At 38.5% G+C, this 25,018-nt stretch overlaps 1 protein-coding gene across 5 annotated transcripts in view; it reads right to left on the reverse strand.

Moving 5' to 3' along the window:
- The window catches only part of COL14A1 (collagen type XIV alpha 1 chain), a 245,740-nt gene that overhangs the window by 83,836 nt on the left and 136,886 nt on the right, over positions 1 to 25,018 (reverse strand). For all 5 annotated transcript variants that reach the window (XM_045805730.2, XM_045805731.2, XM_045805732.2 and 2 more), the window contains 10 exons: positions 23,362 to 23,511; positions 20,435 to 20,551; positions 12,291 to 12,437; positions 8,428 to 8,484; positions 6,907 to 7,046; positions 4,156 to 4,279; positions 3,808 to 3,951; positions 2,787 to 2,951; positions 2,176 to 2,214; positions 1,887 to 2,025 (listed from right to left, as the gene is read on the reverse strand). In XM_045805730.2, the coding sequence (XP_045661686.2) occupies positions 1,887 to 2,025; positions 2,176 to 2,214; positions 2,787 to 2,951; positions 3,808 to 3,951; positions 4,156 to 4,279; positions 6,907 to 7,046; positions 8,428 to 8,484; positions 12,291 to 12,437; positions 20,435 to 20,551; positions 23,362 to 23,511 (1,222 nt within the window). The remainder of the gene's footprint in view (positions 1 to 1,886; positions 2,026 to 2,175; positions 2,215 to 2,786; positions 2,952 to 3,807; positions 3,952 to 4,155; positions 4,280 to 6,906; positions 7,047 to 8,427; positions 8,485 to 12,290; positions 12,438 to 20,434; positions 20,552 to 23,361; positions 23,512 to 25,018) is intronic.

Genomic DNA, 25,018 nt, shown 5'->3' on the forward strand with positions numbered 1-25,018 from the left:
TATCAAGGCTCCAGGCCTAATCCCTTTTGCATGAAGAAGTAGAGATGAGAAGAAGAGGGAACACTGAAAAGGAACAGCTGGTAATGTAGGCAGACGCTCAAAAGAGTGTGTGTCCCAGAAGCCCAGTGAGGAGAGTGAATCCAGGAGGAGGAAGTGAGCAACTGCATTACGATGAGTGCTGGGAGCCAGTGAATGGATTTTGCAAGGTGGACAGCGTTGTTCACTGGATAAGCCATTTCAGTGGGGTAGGGAGGATTTTCCCTTTGGCAATTCTCATTTTTGGCTAGGACTCAATGGAGGGTTTTTCAACTAGAAGTCCTAGCAACAGCAATCAGACAACAAAAAGAAATAAAAAGTACTCAAATTGGCAAAGAAGAAGTCAAATTCTCTCTCTTCGCAGATGACATGATACTTTATGTGGAAAACCCAAAAGACTCCACCTCCAAATTCCTAGAATTCATACAGCAATTCAGTAATGTGGCAGGATACAAAGTCAATGCACAGAAATCAGTTGCATTTCTATACACTAATAATGAGACTGAAGAAAGAGAAATTAGGGAATTGATTCAATTTCACCAAAAACCGTAAGATATCTCGGAATAAACCTAACCAAAGGGGTAAAGGATCTATATTCTAGAAACTACAGAACACTGATGAAAGACATTGAAGAAGACACAAAAAGATGGAAAAACATTCCAGACTCATGGATCAGAAGAATAAACATAGTTAAAATGTCTATGCTACCCAGAGCAATCTATACTTTCAACGCCATCTTGATCAAAATACCAATGCCATTTTTCAAAGTGCTGGAACAAACGATCGAACTCCCATCTTAATATTCATCCCTAGACTGTGTAAAAAGAAAACCTGCTAAAAGATAACACCAGATATTGGCTTTACCTAAAAGCACATACATACTATAAGTCAAAGGCATTTATAATAATTTTCTAGGAAATGAAGCTACACTTATAATGGCAAATACTTTACATTATTAATAGAGGTCTACTTATTTCAAATACTATCCTCCCAAATGAAGCACAATAAAATAATTTGGATAGTACTATAATAGGCTAGAATTTAATAAATAATATTTTGAAGAAGCTAGCAAAGCAACTTGTGTGCACATTAGATAGATGAGTTTAATACTCTAATACAATCTCTCCCATTGGTCCGTGCACATGTGCGTACTACATCAACATCTGGATACTGAAAATGTTTCATGTTGGAATGTAAAATAACATAACATCTTGAGAGATGATCCCTTGAACCAGGAATTTGCTGTAAGCGGGCCCAAGAATCCCATGTGCATTACGAACTATAAAGCAAGTAGATAATGTGCTTTGTACATACACCCAATAGTACTCTTCCACTACATGGAGTTCCTGTTGTGACTTCTCGAAGATTAAAAATGAGCTGAGCTGATGGCATGAAATGGTTCAGGGTGTGGGCTCCGGGGCCTGATTGCCAGATGCAAATCTCAGCATTTTCACTAAACGAACCATGTGATCTCACTCAAGTCATTTAGCTTCTTTGTGCTTTAGTTTCATTATTTCTAGAACTGAGATAATAAGTGGATCTAATGCATAGAGCTGTTTGGAGCTTTGAGTGAGTTAATGTACATAAGCACTTAGAACAATGCCTGGTGTATAGTAGCACTGGGTAAGGATCAACTATCCTTATATATTTTCTCAGACTAACAGATATTAAAGTTCAACCAGCATTATGTGTGAGTCTGATGTTTTTAAACAAAGAAATCTAATCATTTGCTCTTATCATCATGGAAAATCCTACTGGGAACTATTATAGTGTATTTCAAGTTGACATCATTTTCACATTGAGATACAATAACAAACGACTGGCTTTAATGTCTTGCAAGGGAAACATACTTGGTTGGCTGGGAAACCAGGGCATCTTTATGAATTCGGTAACAGGGATACACATTGAAGGTACCAGGCTCCATGGAAACCCCTTCCACAGATGAAAAATCCTTTTCAACCAAACCAAACATTTCCATCATCCTAAATCCTAAAAAGAGAGAGAGACAGAGAAAGAAAACAGGCATTTTAGGATTTTAAATTTCAAAATTAGTCTTTGAAAGATAAAAAAAAAAAAAACAAAAACGCGGACTGTTTTGTATTTCCCAAATGTATCTGGAAAAATGGAGGTAACGCATACCTGCAAGATCGACGCCATCCTTGTACACCAGCGGGCAAGCTAGGAAACAAAACAAACAATATAAAACCCTAATTCAGAGATTTTCCAAACATATTCTTTCCCTGTCCTGAAAACAGGAAGCTAACATAATCTTTGCGGAAGTCAGTTGTGAAGGGAATCCAAACCAGATGTAGCTATGGTTTTCTGTGGATTCCTGAAGACTGAAATGCTCTCCCTTGGCCTATTACAACTGAAAGGACATGGCTTCCTTCTCCTCTCGTGGGTCTATTAAAATCTATGGTGGTCTCTCGAGAGCATGTGTTGGGCGAAGTCTCACTGCTAATGTGTTACCCTGATGAGCAGTCTTATGCTACAGCTGTTTAGGCGAGTTGCTTTCAGACATAGACTCTCATCTCATTAGGGAAAGTTTTTATCCACCTAAAACCCTAAACGGGGGAGAGCGGAGGTTTATTTCCAAAGGCTCAAAACCACACAACTTAATGTCTGCATAATAAACAGCTCTGCAAGTCCATCTTATTTTCTCAGATCAAGATGGGACTCATTATTTAACTGGTATGAAATAGTTCAGCCATTAAGCAACATGAGTTAAGTACAAATTCCAAAGAACTAACTTGCTGATGCGGTTTCGCAGACAAAAGTAATCAACTCATCTTCAATTTTCTTAAAGGCGTCAAAGTCATCCACAAAGAAGACGTGCCGAGAACTGGGCTTGCTGCCAATGCTAACCAGCTCTGAGTAATCTGCATCAGCCACACCAATGGCAAAGATGCTGTAGCCTGTGGCAGGAGGGGAAGAGATTTCTGATTATTTTAAACTGCACAAAATACAAATAATGCAATGTAAGACATGTCCCAGTGTTTAACGTGTGTTTATGAAGGAGGCCTGGTGGGGGTGGATAATTCATTTTTTACAGTCCACCAGAATTCTACACAGGCACATGCCGCTATATGATAATTATTCCATCATCCCCTAAGCAATTTTCCATCTTAAAGAAAACTCAAGGCGGCCAATGCCCCTATTAGTGCTTGAGACGAAATAGCTGCCGTCGGAGGAACATCTTTGTGCTATATACGTCTAATAATTATTTTAAGGTTTATGAGGTGAAATGTAGTTGAGACAGAGAAACGTTATCTTGGGTGTTTTTTTTTTTACATGTAAACCCTGAGATATTAATAGGCTGGCAGCTTGAGGGGGGTCATGGTCCCATGCTTGGCAAATAAATATTAAACGAGTATTTGCCAGGCATGTCTGAAAAAATGTAATCTTCACGATAATCTTGTGAGAATCTCCATTTTATAGATGAGGAGGCTGAGGAGCTTTTGTGTTCCCTCCCTGGCCCTTCATAATGATCCTTTTCAGAGGATTGCACGTAGTTGCTACAATTTCTTACACAGGGCGCCCTATATGTAACGAAAGTGTTAGAGAAAATACAGCAAAATATTAAATTTGAACCTTGGAACTTTTTTTAAAATCACATTGTCTAGTTAATATTAAGAAAGATTTAAATTAAATATTAAGAAAGACTTAGAACACTTAGGTCATTCCAATGTGGCCTATAAATTTGTATTCAGAAAACAATGGCAACATTACTATCCATGGCTTACTATTTGATTGCATCTGTGTGAAACTTACCATTTGATTGCATCTCCCCGGAGATTTTGTTCACATCATCTTGTGACCTGCCATCAGTTATAACCACGATGACCTTTGGGATGCCTCTTCTGGTCCCTGACTCTGCAGTGAACAAACTATCTCGGACATGCTTGATTGCTTTTCCTGAAACAAAGGAAGGCCAACTGTTCAATTTCATTCCTCCCCTTGTTTGTTTCACTGGGGAGGGAAGGGTGAAAGTTCTTAGGTCAATGAAAAATCTTTTCAAAAAATCTATATTCCTATGCCTCCAAAAAAGGCATTTCAGTAATTACTAATAATGAACTACTCTGGGTCTTTGCTGAGTTTTGTTCTTGCTGTTGTTCTTACCTGTTTTCGTATTTCCTCCTTTGTATGAAATACGTTTAATTGCATCAAGAAGAGTCTCTTTGGTGTTGTAGGCATTTAGTTTAAATTCTGTTCTGGGGTCATCAGTGAACTGAACCATTGCAACCTGGAGAGAGAGAATGTATTTGTTTTCATGTATAGAAAGACTTCCTCCAGAGAGCACACACAATGGCATGATTACACCTACAATTTTAATTTCTTTTTTAACCGAAACCACAGCTTAAAATTTCACACAAGTTGCATACCAAACCTGACAACACATTAAACAGCATTTTTTATTCCCTAAGTATTTTTCAGGAAGCAGTTTATTTTTAAAATTTTCTCTCAGTCTCATAATAATAGCTTTCAAAAAGTATGTAGGCCTTTTGCTACCTTGTTTGACAGATGGAAAAAAAAAAGGCAGCCTTGTAATTTGACAAAGGTCAGAGAATTGGAGGTGGTTTCTTTACAAGGATGTCCTCATGAAACAAACCTGTTGAGAAATTACTACTCTTCCATCCTTCTAACACATGAGAAGACATAGGCACTCAAAGTCACGTGCCTTGCACAAAATCCCAAGAGCGGCCACTGGCAGAACCCACAGTTGAAGCCAAGTAAATCCTACTTCAAAATCTATGTTCTTTTCTTTATTTTTAAGATTTTATTTATTTATTTATTTATTTAGAGACTGAGCGAGGGGAGAGGCAGAGGGAGAAAGAGTCTTAAGCAGACTCCCCGCTGAGCACGGAGCCCACACAAAGCTCCATCTCAAGACCCTGAGACCAGGACCTGAGCTGAAATCAAGAGTCAGACGCTCAACCGACTGAGCCACCCAGGCACCCCCAAAATCTGTGTTTTTAACCACTACAATAAAATCCATCCTGGCTTCATTTCCTATAGTTTGCTTTTCTTCCAGTAGAATTTAGGGGCCATCTTTAATTTATTGGGTTTTTGGTTTCGCTTTCAGAACAATCATGGGAGGGAATAAATAAAGTATCTTCAAAGTGCTTTCTTTGATTGTGTGAGCCTTCAGCTGCTACCAGCTTATCAAGGGCCACTGCTGTACATGTCACCATCTCTAGGGAACCACATCTGACCCCTCTATCCAAAACAAATTTCTCCTCTTCCCCCGAAATGCCTCAGCACTTTCTCTATTTTTCTCCTACGGTTCCCCTTACATCCAAATTTTCTCAGCCATTTCTCCATGATACATTCCGAAACTGTTCCTACCCATGCATCTCCTTGCTACACCCACACCCAGGCCTCCAACTCATCTCTGCATTAGACTATGGTCTCTCTGCATCCACTCTTACCCGTGTTACTATTCACGCTCCACAAAGCAGTCAGAATGACCTTTTTAAAAAAGAAAATCAGATCTTCTCTCCTTAAAACTTTCCAGTGGTGGGGGTGCCTGGGTGGCTCAGTCGGTTGAGCATCTGACTCTTGGTTTCGGCTCAGGTCATGACGTCAGGGTTGTTCTATCAAGCCCTGTGTGGGCTCTGCGCTCAGCAGGGAGTCTACTTGGGAGTCTCTCCATCTGCCCCTACCCCCATCTCATGTGCATGCACTCTCTCTCTCTCTCAAATAAATAAATCTTTAAAAACAAAACTTTCCAGTGGCTTCCCACTGCATTTATGATAACATTAACTCCTTCAGTGGTTCACAAGAGTCAAGATGATCTGGCTTTCTCTTTTTCTTCCACATCTTTTCCTACACCCGCCCCCCATCCCACCACGCTCATTCACTATGTTCTAGCCAAAAGGTTTAGCATCTGAAGACTCAAAACTCATTTTTCAGCTTGGTCTCTTTGCACTTACGATCTTCCCTTCCTGAAAATTCTACTCGCAGCATTCTCCACATCATTCACATCTCAGTTCAAAGGCCACCTTCTCAAAGGGGTCTTTGCTGACCACACAATTTAAAATAACCCCCACACATAATTTAAAATAACCTTCAGTGAATTTAAAATCACATAACTGTTTTCTTAGTTTGCATCCCTACCTTGTGAATTTATTTGATGTCTATTTTACATCTGTCTCCCATCCTCATCCTCTCCCAACCTTTAAAATTCTGAGCACTCTGAAACTGGAGACATTGTTATAAGCATTATGACAGTACTCTACCTGACCAGAATAAATTCTCAATAAATATTTATTTGACTGAATGGATAAATTAGATTTATGTTTTATGTGCTACTTGATCTACAAGAATTTATGGGCATAATCTTTCTCTTTTAAGATTTTAATGTCCTTAAGGACAAGGAAAATATTGGGTGTATCCTTAAAGGAGTTACTTTGTTGTTGTACATAAAAGAAACATCTACTCATGTGGCCATTCTAATTTTTCTTAGTTTGCTGAACTCAATAGCTTTCAAGGATCGGCATCTTCTCAAACCCTATCAGGCATCAGTAAGCTGTTTCCAAACCCAGACTTGTCTATTCTCTCATTTAGGGTCATATCTGATCACTGTATTACCCATATCAACTGACAAGTAGCCATAACAATAGCTTGGGATAATTTTTTTTAAGATTTTATTTATTTCTTTGAGAGAGAGAGAATGAGAGAGAGCAAGCATGAGGGGGAGAGGGCCAGAGGGAGAAACAGACTCCCCGCTGAGCAGAGAGCATGATGTGGGACTCCAAGATCATGACCTGAGCCGAAGGCAGATGCTTAACCAACTGAGCCACCCAGGCGCCCACTTGAGATAATTTTTTAATACATAGAATGAATTAAAGAGTGTTCAATTAGCCTTACTTGAGTTCCATCTGTGCCAATCTTATTCAGAGCGCCAACAGTGCTATAGAGAAAGTTAATGATCTTATTGAAATTTTCATCTCCAATACTCCAGGATCCATCCACCATAAACACCAGGTCAGCCTTGGCAGCTCTGCATACTGAAGACCAGGAATAATTTTGAGTTAGCGATAAGGGGAAAAGAAAGTAGTTATTACAACCAGCAAAGCAGATGATGGTTTCTTTCTGGTAACTACAGCTCCTTCCCAAAGGAGAGGTATAAATCACATTCCAAGCTCTTGCTCATTATACTTCCTGACAATCGTTTCTTTCCTGTAGTCAAGGAGAAGCTTGACTTCATGACTGAGAAGGTTTTATCAAACATGTGGAATTACAGAGGAAAAAAAGCCCACCAATCTCAGTCCTCCAAAATAGAAAATGAAAGAATAGAAAAATGAGGAACTAAAGTGATTTAGAAATAGAAGTAGCAACAAATACTCTCAAATACCCACTTATTAGAAGAAAGTCCAAGTTATTACTCTAGGTACCCTATCCTCTGTTTATTGAGCCCGTAACTTCAGAGAGATTCAAATCCAGAAGGAAGGCACAGGACATAATGGAAACAGATGAATCTACAACTTGATATGCATTTGGGCTAAGGCTGTAAGCCAACTTCCAGCCTTGCTCTTAAATTCTGTCTATGCCTTTCTTCCAACCATTGGTACTTGTTAAGAAATGTACGCTAATGCCAACCCGGGGAGACTATTATCAGTAGCTTTTACTGATACCAACATAACAAGCAAGAAACACACCAACAGAAACCCACTCTACTATAAGCAGTTTTCAGTAGTCCTTTGTTGGTGTCCCTGTGCTGTTTCAGATTCTCTATGCCTGTCTTCCCCTTATTAGTGTTGATCATTGTGGTTGACTGTCTTATAATGAAACAATTTACTCTTCAATAATCTGAATCTTTAAATCTTAGGCCAGTTGCACACAAATATTCTATGAGATAATGTGCCTTTCTCCTTTCTTTAGGAAAAAAAAAACGCGCTTGGTTTTTATTTTATTAAGTGCAACTTTATTCCCTTAAAGCTATTTATAATACAGAATAAACCATCTCCAGGTGTGGTAATATTCCAGGGACAATAAGGATCTGGTAAGGTTGTTCTTCTAAGTTCTGAGATTCATAAAATTTTACAAATTTATTGTTTGAATTTAGAGCTGGAAAGGATCACAAGATCTGCTAATTATAAGCTTATTAAAGAAAATCTGGTTCTCTGTTACCAAGGAAAAATGAAATCAAGATTGGATTTCAACTTTGAAATGCGAGCAAAATCTATGTGAAAATATACTCAAAATGAAAATTTTTCCTTAATAAAGCAGAGAAAAAAATACATCAAAATGCATGAAGGAATTACCTCTGGGATATGAAATTGTGTTCTTAATTTTCTTCTTTGTACTCTTTTCTAAGTTTTAATGTTTAAGAAACAAAAGCAACAGAAACCCTGAACCTAAAATCACAGCATTATCATATTCTTTTACCTTCCTTTGCTGGTGGAATTGTCGGAGGAAAAGTCGGTGGCTGAGTAGGAGGTGACTCTGTAAAGTAGAGGGAAAAGGGACATTGATTAGCCACCACATCTGCGGAGAAGAGAGGGCGGTCATGGAGTAATAATTCTTCAGGGAAGTCAATGATTTTCACCATTGTCTTCTTGGAGAATTTAGTAAAGTTAGCGACTACTATAAATCAGCCACCGCCTGTGAAAACTGGCTCCATCCATTCCCTAAAACTCAGACTGAAAGCCTGAGACGCCATTTTGCCACAATTCAGTTTACCCAGCAGGAGTCAATGCAATCAAACTGTCAACTACAAAGTAGTTTTAATGCTGATTTAAGGCAAGACTCTTGCCAACCCATTTCAGATTAGTCTCTGGCTGCTTTCACACATATAATAAACTTCATTTCCATTCTCCCTGACTAAGGACTGACCATCAATCCTTGTTCAATAGCACTTTCCCCCCTTCTCACCCTGCTTCCCCAGGATGTGGTCCCCAGTGGAATCTAATTTGTTCTCTGTTCTGCTCAGACTCTATCTGGAAAACTTTCACTGATGTGGATGTGTATCCAGATCAATTCAACCTGGATGATGAGGGATGAGAAGTTCATGTAATATGCAAAGTGTGCTTGGCTAAAGGAACAGGGGATAGTTACATGAGAGAGGTGACTTTCACAGCAGTTCATGCGGCAAAGAGCAAGGAAATTATGGCATCATTAGGTAAACATCCTCAATGTTACTATATTCTTTTCTTGTTCTTATTTGGCACTAAAAATTTAAGAAAAACTGAGAAAATTCTTTTTATTATCTCTGATTGATATGAGGGAAAACTCTTGACTAATCATAGCCATTCACTCTGGAGACAGGTGAGCATCAAATAGCTGGAAAGATCTGAGTTTAGGCAGACTGATTACGTGGTCAGGAATGTTGTAAAGGGAATTCCTTCACTGGCAGGAAGGTTGGAAGAGATGAATTTTAATTTTAAGGTCTCTTCCAATTCTAAGAGGCAACAAAATAAAATTATTTGAGTAAAATAATTCAACATTTTAAAAAATCAGATAATTTTATTACCAATATGGAAAATGTTTGAAATTAATTAGTATGTGAAATGACTCAAGTCACAGAATACCATGGTATGATATTATTTGTGAAACAAAAAAAACCTATCAGATATATATGCATCTATATATAAAATATATATCTCCATATCTCTATATAGATATAGATTAGATAGATTAATAGACAGGTAGGTAGGTAGGTAGGTAGATAGATAGATAGATAGATAGATAGATAGATAGATAGATAGATAAAGGGAGAATTTCTTGAAGGAGACCAAGCTGGTACAAATGGGCACTTATGGGAAGGAAGAATGGGGGAAGAGGGAAGTCAACAAAACACTTTTTACCTTCTGTTCCATTATTATGGATATATATCACTTTTATCTTTTAAAGGCAATTTTTGAAGCTGAAAAGTGTCAAAAGTAAAGTAAAAACTGAGAAATATTAATACCAAAACTAGGACAGTAAAACTGTCTTGAAAGCACCATAAAATACTTCTAAAGCCAGATGTATTTATCTTTCTGTGGAAGTAGTGGGTCATCTTTATAATTGCCCATCTTCCTTAATGTGAAAATTGAGGCCTATCCTAAGTTCTAAATCCTAAGAACCAAATCAATGAGAAGCAATGGCAGACAGATCAATATGTTTGGGCAGAACATCTGGCCAAAGACTCTTTTGGGTAGGAAGAACCACAATGAACTCGTGCCACATGTTTATATCCTCTATGTGGCATTCAGATGGTCCCTGTCTTTAATATGTGAGGGGTTGTCACATAGAAGAGGGAGCAGTCTTCATCTGCATTGATTCAGAAGGTTGAACTACAGCCGGTGGGTAGAATCTACAAGAAGACAGATATCCCCAACATAAGGGAAACACATCAAAGAGAGCTACCCAAATCAACCCTGGGTTGGTAGTTAACACTTGCGGAGTTAAGGTTAGGGGATGGGAGGTTGAAGTAGACCAGGGATCGCAAACTCAAATATTTTTAAAGGTCAAGCAAATAATGAAAATGAGCAAAGAACTAGCCCAGACATTAACAAGGAGCAAACTTGAGCACACACATACTATGTAAAAGAGACAGCAGTTGGTTTCAGCAGATTGGCACCCTGATATGTGTGTCCTGTGTTGCCAAATCTTTTAAACTTTCAACAAATTCTTTAAAGCCTGGGGAAAAAATGTATGGCTCAGAGAAAACCTATTTCATGGTGATATCTAACCCATGGCCATCACTTTGTGACTTCTAAGAAGATAGCCATGGTGATACCCAATATTTGTTCAGTAAGATACAGATAGAAAATTTCCTCAAAGATTCTCTCGGATGTTTACCACCACCACACGGGATAAGAAAGCAAGTATTAAATTTTACTGCTAAGTGAAAAGAAGCTCAGAGATGTGGAACTGCCCAAAGCCACAATGTTAGAAACGGTCCCAACCAAGTCTGCTTGACTTTAAATCTTGTGCACTACCAGGCCCCTAGTAACTTCAAAATTATATGATCCTCTATCCATAAAACAGAATTCTAATCAGCAATAAAAAGAAACATACTATTGATACAGCCTACAAGATAAATAAACCTCGAAAACATATGCTAGGTGAAAGATGCCAGGTGCATCTTTGAAATGTCCAGAAAAAGCAAATGTATAAGAAAAGAAAGCAAATAGCCTGGGTCTGAAGATGGGACAAAGAATTGTGAATGAATGAGTATGAAAGATCTCTTTGGGTTGATGGAAATGTTCTAAAATTGGATTGTGGTAATGACTATACAACTCTTTAAATGTATGAAAAATCATTTAACTATACACTTAAAATTGGTGAATTTTATGATATATAGTTTATACCTCAAAACTATATATGCAATATAAGATGTGGAATATTTTAGTGTTACAAAATAAAATCTTCATATTAGAAAAAAAATTGGATGATTCCATTTATTATGCCTTCACTGTTTTTGAAGGTCACACATTGCTGATGATTTCTTCCTGCCTGTGCCAGACCAACTGAAAGACCTATACATCGACAGAACTTTCCAAATGTCAGATATATGAGAGAGGGGCCAATCAAGAAAACCCATCACTCACCACCTATTCAGATACAAATCCTCAGGGACTTTGAGTCTAAGTTCAAGATACTGAGTTAAGTACACAAACTTCCCCAGAATTCACTACAATTAAAACCATTTTCATGTTTGTGGCCCTTACGTCAGGAATCCTTGATTAAAAGCCATTCCAAGAAGTTGACACTCTCCTTGGTCTTTAGAACATGTCAAAAGTGCTTTGTTTTAATTTTATACTTTGCCTTTCCTTTCAGTACATCAGATCTGCAGCCAACTTGGAAAAAGTGCAAGGGCCTCTTAAGTAGGCAATAACTTGAGGGTCAGCCATTTGGAACATCTTGGCTCCATTCCCACCTCAGAGCTGTGGTAATATGCCATTGTTTGAATGTCAGGACCCGGTCCTTAAACTTCATTTCACACTCTGCATATGACAAAAGTTCCTTATGTATATAGATCACAATAAAGGTCATTGTTTCAAGTACTTTGCTATCATATGGCCTTATGGTCCCTTGTGAAACATATGGAGGATGGAAAAAAAACCCATGCAGATGACATCAGTGGGCCACATGCAGTGAATTATGGGACTGGAGAAGAGGAAGAGAACTTGTATTACAGATATTCCTGGGCAGCAATAGCTAACATTTTTCTAACTGGAATAAATTTTTTGAACCAAAACAGGATGCCTGAAATACTATTTGTCCATGGAGACGGGGATCAGGAGAGGACACACTTGACTTACGTGTTTTTTCCATTATGCTCACACTGGGTCCCTCGATCTCCTGAAGCTTTGTGTAAACACTGATTTTATATTCTGAATCAGGCTGAAGTCCATAGAAGCAATGCCTGGTTGTCCCTCCACCCACAGTGGATTCTTGCTTTTTTGTGTCTATAATAAAACAAAACATACACACATGAATTTTTAAAAACAGCCATCGGTAGATGATTTGCTTCTAAAATGTTTAATATGCGTGGCCTAATCAGAGAACTCCAGGATGGATTTTACTTGTTTAGGTACTGTACCTTTTTCTAAAGAGTTAATACATCCACTGATTTTTTTTTATAATTGAAAATCACATTTTCATATGGTCAAAAATGAGAATAAAAGACTTCTGAGATCAACACTTCAATGGAAAATTATTAGTGTATATAATTGTGTGTACATGTCATAATTGATCTTTTGGACAGGTGTGGAGATGAACGTATTTACTTTTTAAAAATTAGAATATTTGTTTATCAATATGGATCTCCAGAACACAGTCAACCAATTACAAATTGACAAAAAGACACATCCTTTTGGCCCCATACAACTTACTACCATGTGACGAGATGCCCTTCCTGGCAGTGGCCTAAAAACATAGGTATGCTGGGACGCCTGGCTGGCTCAGGCAGGAGAACATGCGTCTCTTAATCCTAGGGCGGTGAGTTCAAACCCCACACTGGGTGTGGAGCCTACTTAAAAAAATAAAATAAAAATATAGGTATAGAGTTAGGGATTATAGAATTCCAGGCAGTCCTTACACCTGTGGATGAAACCTCCACTTCCTGGGTCTCAGAAACTTCATCCACGGTCCAGATGATTTTCAAAACTGCCACAAAGGCAGGCAAGAGTTTGGAGTGGCACTGAGACAGCCAGGAAGTCCCCAGAATGCCCAATTTCCAGCCTTCATTTTTTTTCTCTTTTCTTATAATAATATTTTTTTATTATATTATGTTAGTCACCATACAGTACATCCCTGGTTTCTGATGTAAAGTTCGATGATTCATTAGTTGCGTATAACACCCGGTGCACCATGCAATACGTGCCCTCCTTAATACCCATCACCAGCCTATCCCATTCCCCCACCCCCCTCCCCTCTGAAGCCCTCAGTTTGTTTCTCTGAGTGCATAGTCTCTCGTGCTTCAGACACATGAAAAAATGTTCAAAATCATTAGCCATCAGGGAAATTCAAATCAAAACCATACTAAGATACCACCTTACGCCAGTTAGAATGGCAAAAATTGACAAGGCAAGAAACAACAATTGTTGGAGAGGATGTGGAGAAAGGGGATCCCTCCTACATTGTTGGTGGGAATGCAAGTTGGTACAGCCACTCTGGAAATCAGTGTGGAGGTAACCTTAAAAAGTTAATAATTGAGCTACCCTATGATCCAGCCATTGCACTACTGGGTATTTACCCCAAAGTTACAGATGTAGTGAAGAGAATGGCCATATGCATCCCAGTGTTCATAGCAGCATTGTCCACAATAGCTAAATCGTGGAAGGAGCAGAGATGCCCTTCAACAGATGACTGGATTAAGAAGATGTGGTCCATATATACAATGGAATATTACTCAGCTATCAAAAAGAATGATTTCTCAACATTTGCTGCAACATGGACGGCACTGGAGGAGATAATGTTAAGTGAAATAAGTCATCCACCCCTCATTTCTGACACTCATGATTTATTTAATGGCAATGAAGACTCCTAGGAAGTTCCAAGGAGGCTTGATCCACTCTGAGAATCATTTTCTATTCTTTCAAAATCATAACTGAGTAAGCACATTCTGTAGAACTGTTTCCCAACTCCTGGTTCCAAAGTTCTTTTCCTACCAAAGAGACAGCCATATACAGTCCTCTCCACAAAGGACCTTCTCTTTCTTGTCTCCACCATGGCAGAAGCACAAAGAACCTAGTAGACCCAGTTTAACTGTTGGCTACTTTCTTCATTCCCATATTCACAGCAAAATGGCTTTGCCTTCCTGGAGAAATTAGTGCTGGCTTTTGGGTCTGGAGTCTAGGGTGGTTGGATTAATGATATTCATCATTTTCTGAGAGCTTACTGTGTGCCAGGTTCTGTGCTTTGTATTTCATGAAACAACAACAAGAACGATAATAATAGCCAATATTTAATGAGCATTTATCAAGTGCCAGGCACTATTCTAAAGATTTTATGTGTATCGACTCATTTGATCCTTATGATATGTATAATTATCCCCAATCTAAGGACAAGAAACTGAAGGCCAGAAAAGTTAGTCACTTAATCAAGTCCATATGCTAAGTAGCAGAACTGAAATTAAATTCAGAGCTCTAACTCAGTCTCAGAGGACACTGCTTTAATTTCCATTAATATTTCATAAAATAGTGGAAGCTACATGTATGGTGTTTCTAAATAAAGCAGTTTGAGAACTGCGGAATGCATATGAAATAAGCAAATGTGATAGCTGGCAGAGATCCGATGAGGATCCCTTATGATTCAGTGCTTTATCTCTCCACTGGATAAAGCTGCCTCCTTTGGCAGCTTTAATTACTGAAGGGTTTCAAGTGGGATTTCTTCATTGGCATAGAGTGTTTCTTTTTCTTTTTTTTGTAACCACGTGGATAATTGGTTAAAAGGAAGAATCAGTGCCACCACAAAAAGAACAATTACTTAAAAAGATCTAGATTGAGCTTTATTTCACCCATAAGTTGTATCTTCTACAGCTTTACTTCTAAGAATTTAAAAGCCTGTGTTTAAAACTACATTGATTGATCCATTACATATATTATTTAGTGGTTAAAAAGAACTCCTTCAAAGTGTTAGTTGCACTTTATTCACTATAAACCAAATATAGAACACTTAAAAACAGAACGGTACAAAATACAAAAAATGTCAAGTAGTAACTTTTCTATTTTGAATGTATAATACCTATTAAATTTCAATCTATATTTTAATATGTATTGGAACAAAACATACATCTATTACAACACACATATATTGGAACAAACATGACATATGTCATTTAAAATTTGTCTGGACAAAATCCTTTTTTAAAAAATATAAATAAGATTTTTAAAATATAAATAAATTAAAGCCACTTGTTAAACGGAATTTGAATTTTTTTTTGTTTTTATGATTGAGAATATAAAGGAGTTTCAAAAGTGAACTTCATAATATAATCTTTAGTAATATATTTGTTCAGAATGAATTAAGGTCTACTTCAAAAATTTTCTTATCATATATATTACCAAATGATGAAATAAAAAAAAGTTGTTCAGGTGTTTGTGAAATTACATCTCATTGTGACAGGAATTTGATAGTAAGAAAATGTTTATAAACCCTGCACTCTCCTTTGCTCATGTCCAAGTTCAGTCTGTGGTTCCCATGCTCAGGACCCCACATGAACTGCTTCTTTCTAAACTTTACCCACAATTTTGGAGCCTCTTGCAAGCTTTTGTGAGTCACCTGTTAAACAAACATTCTATGGCATGGATATTAATCCATCTCCATAAAAGCTTCCAGGAACTCCCAGGAATCAATTCTAGAAAGTGCTTTTCTGTCATCTCTATTTCTCGTGATACTCATGCACTTTATAGACCCTCAACAATTGAATATAAATGGATTTTACTGCTAAAAAAAAACAAAAACAAAACTCAAAACATTGGAAAACTGGAATAAGCACTATAAAATTATTGGGAAACAGCATTGCTTTAATTCCCAATAATAACAAAGAGGGGTTACATGAATGGGGATGTACCCATGTTGCTTTTGGCATGTGTGATTTAGGCCTAATGGCTTTGCCTTAAAGGAAAACATTTAAACTGATCAAATGATGACTAATTTCCTCAACCCCTTGTGCCAAAAGCAGGGAGTTAATTTATTTTTTTGGAAAAGAAGAAATTCTGTCTTTGTGCCTTCATTCTTATGAAGCAAGGCTAAATACATCGTCTGGGTTATTATTCTGTTGATAACGATGCCACCAGCTTGACTCACCAAAATGTCCTATGAGTAGTTACTGAGATCCACAGGCAAATACTTTCCAAGATCCAGAATATTCTGCTGGAATTTTATGATATAAATACGTCCAATCCCCAGGTCTCTCAAATACCCTGGCCCGCACTCATAATGTCACTGCTTCAAGAAGTTTAATCTTGAGAAGATGTTTTGTGTCATATGATATTTTGCTTTGGATCTGGTGTCTGGTAAGGTAGGCTCTCCACTATGCTGTCGTTTTGTTTGTCAATGATACTGCGAAACTGGCATTTCAACACCCAAAGACAGAAGACAAGTTGAGCATCCATTGAAACCTTCCTTAAGCTCTCTAGAAAGAAATTCACCAAGTTATGGAGACTAAGAAGGGAATAAAGTATTTGGGACTATGTGGAATTTAAATACGTGAACTTAAAAGTAAATACTGTACCCAACGTTGGGTGCCAAGTCAACTCAACAACAGCTGGAGAGAGAGACAGAATCCCAGAGCATCCGCAGAACTAATGGAGGCTCTCACGGGGTTCTGAGCCACCCAAGACCAACCAAAAGTCGCTGACTTTGGTCTGTCCTACCATTAACCAAAAGCCTACAATTTAATTTGGCAAGTGGGTGAGTGACTCAAACACAGATTTATTTCTGTCTCTCCTGAGAGGACCTCATCCTTCTGGTAATCTTTCTTTCTTTTTTTTTTCTTCTTGGCTATAAAAAAAAGTCATAATATTTATATGAGTAGAGGACATCTGTTGTTTCTGCCTGTTTTGCATCTATTCCCTCTTTCTTTGAATCTGTTTTCCCCACTCTTGGTCTATGATTTGGGAAGAACTGAATAACAACCCTCCTCTCCTCCAGATACAGAGATGGGAGGCAACCAAGTCTGACCAGTCCGTTTATTTCATGCCCTTGAACTCAATGACAGATTTAGGGGCATGTGACCCAAGCCAAGCCAATATGACTCAGTTCCTGGACTTTCGTTGGAATTATTGAGAAAGAGAAGCTCTCTTTTCACTCAGACTGGTTAAGCTGTAAGCTGGGAGGATGTCATTCTGGATCTGACTGGAGCCAACTCAGAGAATCTGGCGGAGCATGAGCACAGAGCAGAAGAGAGCAAGACTTCGTCTTGATGGCATTGTTTAAACACTTAGAGCCAGATGTGCCTGGTGCTAGACACTTCCAAACTTCCCAGTATATTAGTCAATTAATTGACTATTCACTTAAGTCCCTTTTATCTGCATTTCTACCATTTACAAACAAACCTGAACGCTACAGCCTACTTTAGTCACAAAAACCTTGGATATTTGTAGGTATCGCCTCAGATAAAACCCTCAAAAAAAGTAATTTTAGAGGAACTGAAGCCCAGAGAAGTTGACCAGCAATTATGGTTAAAACAGAGGCCTCTCCACTGACTTCATCTCAGAATACAAATGCATATGACCAGACCATGGGGACTACATTTAAAAAGAGAGAGAGAAAAACAACTGGAAAAAATTACCTGTCAAACAGGAGGAATTTGTCAGAAGCATTCAAAAATAGGTCACTCTGGGACAAAGCTTATCTCTATCACATGGAGGAATTAGATCCCATTCCTCTCTAGTATCTCCTCAGGGGTGGATAGGACTAAAATTTCTGCACAGGCAACGTATGTAGCCAATGGGAGCTATTACCAAGTTAAAACAAAGGGGGCTCTGAAACGCATCTGCCTATGGAAGATTCTGCATCTGACCAGAAGTCCTTCAAAGGCACCAATCTGAATAACGGTTGCATTTCTTTGGAAAGTAACGGAACTCCACCTAAAATCAAGCTCATAGATACAGAGAGTAGATTCCTGGTTGCCAGAGGCAGGAGTTGGGCTTGGGGGCAGGGCGGGGGGAAGGGGAGGGGTCATAGGAGAAATCAGTGAAGGAGGTCAAAATGTTAACAAAAGAAAGAAAAGAAACACAACCTAATTCTTCCCGACTCTAGGGTAGGAAGACTATTCCTTGATCGAAACTATATATTAAAATATTTAAACATACTCCCTACAGCTATCCCCACGCTCCCTCCCCACCCCTAACACTCCTCTTTGAGGCTGTGAATTAGAAACTGTTGTTGTCCGTTAATTAATATTATTCAGTTAGACAACTGGGTGAATGAGATGTAAGCTAATTGGACTCATAAATCTCCCAGCTATAAATGCTGACGAAAAATCAATTGAGCAACACTTTGTTCATTCTTGTTTAATTGAGGCTATCAAGACTCAGTTGAAGAGGTTTTTGGCAGCCTGGAAATAATACTGAGGGAGTACAAGTTAACTTCACTTGAAGATAAGAAGGAAATGTGGACTCATATTTTTTTTTTTTCTAACAAAGGTCTTGGCTTCAGAAAGAGCTTTTTGAGGTTTTAGACTACCAGATCAATGTTATCAGACATATCCATCATATCCTCTGATAAAAATCCCAATGCTAGTTTGCAAATATGCTAAAGACATTTAATTTAAAAAAGACTTATGGAGCTCCCTAATTCTATTGATAAAGCCAGTTTTGATATATCTTTTTGTCAGTCTATATAATTTTTATGAAAGACAATGAATATCCATAGGAGCCTATGTCCCTTCATCTCAACTTCTTAAATGATATTCTTGGATTGAATCTCTGGAAAAGTAAGTAATTTAATCATCTGAATTTAAAAAAAAATAAATAAAAGGTTAAAAAAATTGTGGGGTAGTTTGGGAGTGTGACTTTTATCCTTAGTATTTTTTAAAAAGCCTAACCAATACCACTAAATGTCAGCCCTTCTATATGAAAATGTGACTTAAGTGGTTTTCTAACAATAGATGAAACATAACTCCTCAAGATTTTATACTTGTTTCTTCAACAATTGCATGGCTTTTATGTGCTTTTGCTTAAACATCCCATAAATCATTAAATACAACCACAAAATCCATATGACTTCTCCTGACTTTTCCTTACTCAGTGTTTATTCCAGAATAAGGCCACTCCCGTATGTTTAGTCATGCCAGCCTGAAGAGATCCTTATAGGTTCACACATAGGGAATCAAGGAGTTCGTGGCTTAGCACTTCTATTGAGACAATGCCTTGGCTGGGTTTGGCAGGAGTCTCTTCTCGTGTTGCTTATGTCCTATTCTGACAGTCTCCATGTATTTCCAAATGCTCTCACCGCTCTACTAATCTGTGCTTTCCCCTCTCTGGATTAGACCAAAAGTGAGACTTCTGCACTTTGGATGTAGTTATAGCCCAAGATATGGGCTACTAAGCCCAGTCCCATTCAGACCCCCCAAGTTAGCTCCTTCTGCTCTTTTAAATGAGGAAACCACAATCACTTGTCCAGAAAAAAAATTTTTATGAATTTTATTACCAAATTTGAAAGATTAGAAGAATCAGTTGGGATTCTCCAGTGTCTCCTAGAGTCTCCCCCAAATAACAAGACACATCTTTTCTACTGATAATACAAATCAGATCAAAGTAATCTTCATTATTTGATCTCATCTTCTGAATACTATCCAAGCTGCTCATGTGTTATCAGGATTAACAGTCCTTAGAAACTCACTTTTTGGGAATCAGCCTTTTGTTGTTGTTCTTGAAACTTTTAATTGAAATTAGCAGACATTTTTAGTGTTTCAACTTTGAAACTGAGTCCCAAATTGTAGCTGGACTTGAGAATGGTAATACTGGAAAACCTGCCCACAATGGCATAGATACATTAAACTGTAAACGAGTTTGTTGTTCCCCAACTATCCCCCCAAATAAAAAGAAAAACATTAAAGGCAAATTGAGCTCCCCATGGAGTATATACCAAAATAATAGCACCGTATAATTCTACTGTGTGTTGTCTTGGCTGTTTGTCTCCTACTACCAAGAGCAACTAGCATTTCTCTGGAGCTTAACATGTGCAAAGCACCATTGCAAGAATCTCACGTGGGTTTATCTCAGCGTAAGCCTCAGAGAATGCCACAAGATTGGCATGGTTATACCCATTAAACAGATGAGAAAAGGATCATTTAGAGAGATTAAAGAATTGGTTAACTAGCCATTCTGACTCCATATTCTGTATGATCCATAATATAAACGTGAGGGCTCTGGTCTAATGTTACCTACATGTTGTCCACAGAGATTGGCACAGAGCCAAGTACGAGTGTCTGACAAAGTCAGGTTGTACTTACCCTGGAGTGATTCTATAACCACCCTATAGGCAGTGGCATGACGATGTACTTGCCACCGAGCACACAGGCTGGTCATCTGAATCTGGTCTGCTTGAAGATTGGTCACACCCAAAAACACTAGAAGGAAATGGAAACATACCTATGTCACGCTACAGACAATGGCACAAATGTCCCCAAGTCTGAAGTGAACTTTAACACAACACAACTCTAATTCAAAGTTCCCATAGCCAATGAAGGGAAATCCATCAACTCAAATAGTCAGGGCACAAAAGATAGCTATTTTATTACTGGAAAGAGCAGTTGCAAAACATTATGGATATTATGGCCTGTCTGATATTTGTACACAAAAAAGGAACTATCTATTCACACGGAAAAGACCAGATGTAATGGATGGTGAAGTTCTGAGTGATTTTTAATCTTCGCTCTTTATTTATTTGTGTTTTCTAAATATTCCACAACTAATATATAATGCTTTTATAACTAAAAATTAAATACAATATACACTTATCAACCCCTGAAGGATGGCCTTGGCTTAAATAAAAGAGACAAAAAAATTGACAAAAGGGAAGTATTACTCAAACAGGTGCAATTTCACAAGGACGGGCCTTCAAAATGTGATTGAAGGAGATGAACACATTTTTGAAAATGTAAAAACGAAAGATTTAATACATAAAAAATTATAAAAAGCAAATACACAGAGTCCTATTCACCGTAGAACACTGTGATACACAAAAATGAGTCACAGAAGTGTTCTTTGGGGAAGCAATAAAAATGGTGTTTCTCCAATACCAGAAAGGAGTATCTGGTATTTATCATTCAGACTCAAGCAGAAAAAGTAGAAAATTAATATTTATTTTCTCTGATGATGTCTGATTTTTATCCACATCATTTTCTCTTACTTTTCCCTCTCTCTTAGCTCTCTCATATGATAAAAATGGTTTAAAATTCTTTTTCAGGATGGTAAAAATAATCTTGTCTAATCAAAATGTACATCTTTACATTGTTCCTTTCTGTTAGATGAGAGAGACCTCTTTTCCTCAGGCCAAAAAAATGAGCCCTTCTGTTCCATAAAAAAAAAAAAAAAAAGGAAATTGTTGATGATTAATGTCACCGCACTAAATTTAAAAAACACTTTAAATTAATTTATTTGCATTGTATGGGCTTTTACTTTGCTTGGAAGAAAAAGAAAATAAATTAGAAGCCCATCTAATTTTTACTTTAAGGACAGAATATAAAAAAATTCAATACTCTCTTTTAAGATATATTTGGAATACCCAATGTATTTATTGAAGGAGAGAAGAGGGATGGGACAGGAGGAGAGAAGCAGAGAAAAGAGGATAGAAAGAGGCAGGACAGAGCAGAGAGAACAGAGGTCAATAAAAAAATCATAGAGACAGAAAAAGTGGCCCAGAGAGAAAACCCAGTGATCTAGAGAAGAAAATGAAGATAAGCCAGTGAAGGGAAGAGAGGGGGTGGGAAAATGAGCAGGGGCATCTAGGGTGCTCCTAAGGAAGGACGGTGGGATTGCTAAAATAGATCCCATGGAGGTTACCCTAGCACCTGGAATGGCATTACTTCACCAGCCAAGTACAAGATCAGAACCACAGGCCAAAGTCTTTCTAGATCTGCTGAAGACAGACTATTTCTTTTGAGATTAAATTGATTCCATAATCCAGCCTTTAAGGTCTTAAAATAATCCATGAAAAAAAAATTCAAGAAGCCTCCTCTAATGAAAAGCCTGGCCCTATCTAAAATGTTGGTGGCCAAATATAGGTGGCTTGGGGTCTGGTTTAATATATGCCCCATTCTTGCATCATTCCATTCATCAAATAAATTATTTGATAGGGATGAGAGTAATTTATAGGCCAACAGTATAAAGCACAATTATCACAATAATAATAATGGTTATTCACTAGTGCTTGCCATAGGGTAGACACTTTTACCCATTATTTCTGCGAGCCTCACAATCAGCCTGTTATCTTCGTTTTAGAGTTGAGAAAACTTGAGCTCAGAGAAGTGAAGTCCTTTGCTCAAGGTCACAGCTAATAAGTGGCAGCTTTAAGGCTTTTACTTTTGACTACCCTTCTCAAGTGTGGGGCACGCACAGCTGAGCACTCAGCATGACTTTAATGAGCACACAGCCACGCCATGTTTATTTTCATTATGCATGTATTATCTTGAATGTGTATTAAAATACTGGTCTTCTGTTTAGGATAATGATGCGGGTTTTGAAAAGTATTTAAGTTAAAAAAAATCTAAGTCGATTTAAAGAAATCTATTAAACAGATGGTGTGGAAGGATAACAAACATGAGGAATATGGAACATACATGCTGGAGTTTGGAAAACATTGCATTATACCATGGGTGTCTGCAAGTGGTATATGCCAATGAGAAGTCCCAGATGGTGTGCAGACAGCATGAAAACCCTTAAAAGGTACAGAAGAAAGTCCTTTTTGTATCTTTCGTGGATGGCAAGTGCGTGTGTGCGTACGTGTGTGTATGTACACACGCATGTGCATGTTCACGTAAGGGGGGAAGGGCAGAGACTTCGAGAAAAGGCAAACTTCCCCCACCCCCAACCCCCTCCGGCCCAACTTTGACTGGCGTTGGCCATGTCAGGCTACAGGCTGGTTGGAAAATTCCACTTAATGTGAAAAATGCCAACAAAGACTTTCCAGAAGGAAATCCTACCCGCCACCATCAAGTATATTTGAATGCCAGGTTCTGACATTCAGTCTGCCAACCAGGACGCTGAACTACAGCCCTGAGTGAGGAGCACACCTTTCTTTCCATGAAACACCATCCAGAAAGGGCAATGCTGAGGAAAATAAGAACCAACTGCCAAGTTGAAGCAGGGGTTGAGTTACAGTGAAAACAAAGCAGCAAAACCACATGCAGGGGCTGAGGCAACGGGACATCAGTCTTACGTGTTTTCACCACGCCTGTCAGAGCATCGCCGAAGCCCGAGGCCTGGGAGGCAAATATTTTCACATTGTAGTCCATTCCGCTGAGGAGGTTTGTGATAAGAATGGTATTAATGCCAGCTCCTACAAAAGTTTCCAGGGTTGGGCCAGCAACTAAGGGAGAAAGAGTGATTTCAGTTACACCGGAAAACGGAAAAATGGAAACACTCCTGACGGGAATTGTACTGATTCGACTGTGTTTCAGTTGCCCAGAATTACATAGAAGAGAAACAGCAGAGCTGGATTTGAACCCCGTCTGGCTCTGAGGCTTAAATACCTGACTACCATGCTAGGACTCTTTTTAGGGATCGAGCCCTTTTTCTCAAATACAGTTCTTTCCCTAGCGCTAACTCAGAGAAGCTGGTCCACCTCACGATCCACTAGTTGCCATTTTGTAAGGCCTTCACAGTGAAACTACTACATTGCCATAGGCTTTGGGGCACTTGCCAAACTGAAGAAGTCATTCTCAATTGTTCCTTCTCAGACACCCAGCCTTGTCCCCAGCAGGCATGCAAGAGGCAGTAGCAGCAAATTTTATCATGGACACTATGCTATACCTTGCCACATGGGGGTCTAGCATAAATGTTACCACTATTAGTTCTAGCCCCTCCTCTTAGCATTTTTAAGAACAGACAGATGACACTATTATTCCAAGGCCTTTGACCAGTTGGCTTCTTCGGGTCTTTACATTTTCACCTCTTTTTCAGCTCAATGGACCATTTGATTTAGCATTAAAAACATGACTTGCTAAGTCCTATCCAAACTTATTTACCTCCTGCGTTTTCCCATCTGTGCTCATTCTTTAAGAGTTTTGAGTTACTAACGAGTTCCTAAAATACTCCTTACTTTACTTCAGAACCCCCTTCCCACAATGTATTTATATATTTCTGCATGTACATGTTAGCTCAGTAGTGATTTTCTCATGCACCAAAATCTCAATTCAAATGACCACATACAATTCTTCCACTTAACTCAGAGCAAGATTTCTCAAACTCAGTGCTATGGGTATTTTGGGCTGGATAATTCTTTTTTTTTTTTTTTAAGATTTTATTTATTTATTTGACAGAGATAGAGACAGCCAGCGAGAGAGGGAACACAAGCAGGGGGCGTGGGAGAGGAAGAAGCAGGTTCCCAGCAGAAGAGCCTGATGTGGGGCTCGATCCCATAACGCTGGGATCACGTCCTGGGCCGAGGGCAGACGCTTAACCGCTGTGCCACCCAGGTGCCCCTGGACTGGGTAATTCTTAATTCTGGGGTGGTGGGAGGCAGGTACTGTGATGTGTCAGATGCCTAACAGTACCTGTCAGATGCCAATAGCAACCCCCCACCCTCCCAAGTTGTAGCAATCAAAAATCTCTCTGTTGGGCAGCGAAACTGCATCAATCGACTACCACCGGCCTAAAACAAAACTATTTTCCCTCAGAAAATCTGATAAATATTTACAAAATGGTCCAAAGAACGACTCTAGCAAGGCCATTTCACGAATTAACACATGCCTCAGGCCTAAAGAAAAGCAACCAAAAAATTGATGATGGATCGTAAAGAATCAGTCTTGAGCAGGCCAGTGCATCTGTGGTATAGTCTCGCTATTTTATTTCAGTTCATAGAGGTGTTTGTCTGG

The sequence above is a fragment of the Ursus americanus genome, chromosome 9, assembly GCF_024610735.1.
Source record: "Ursus americanus isolate L20-20 chromosome 9, mUrsAme1.1.p, whole genome shotgun sequence".
Classification (NCBI taxonomy): Eukaryota; Metazoa; Chordata; class Mammalia; order Carnivora; family Ursidae; genus Ursus; species Ursus americanus.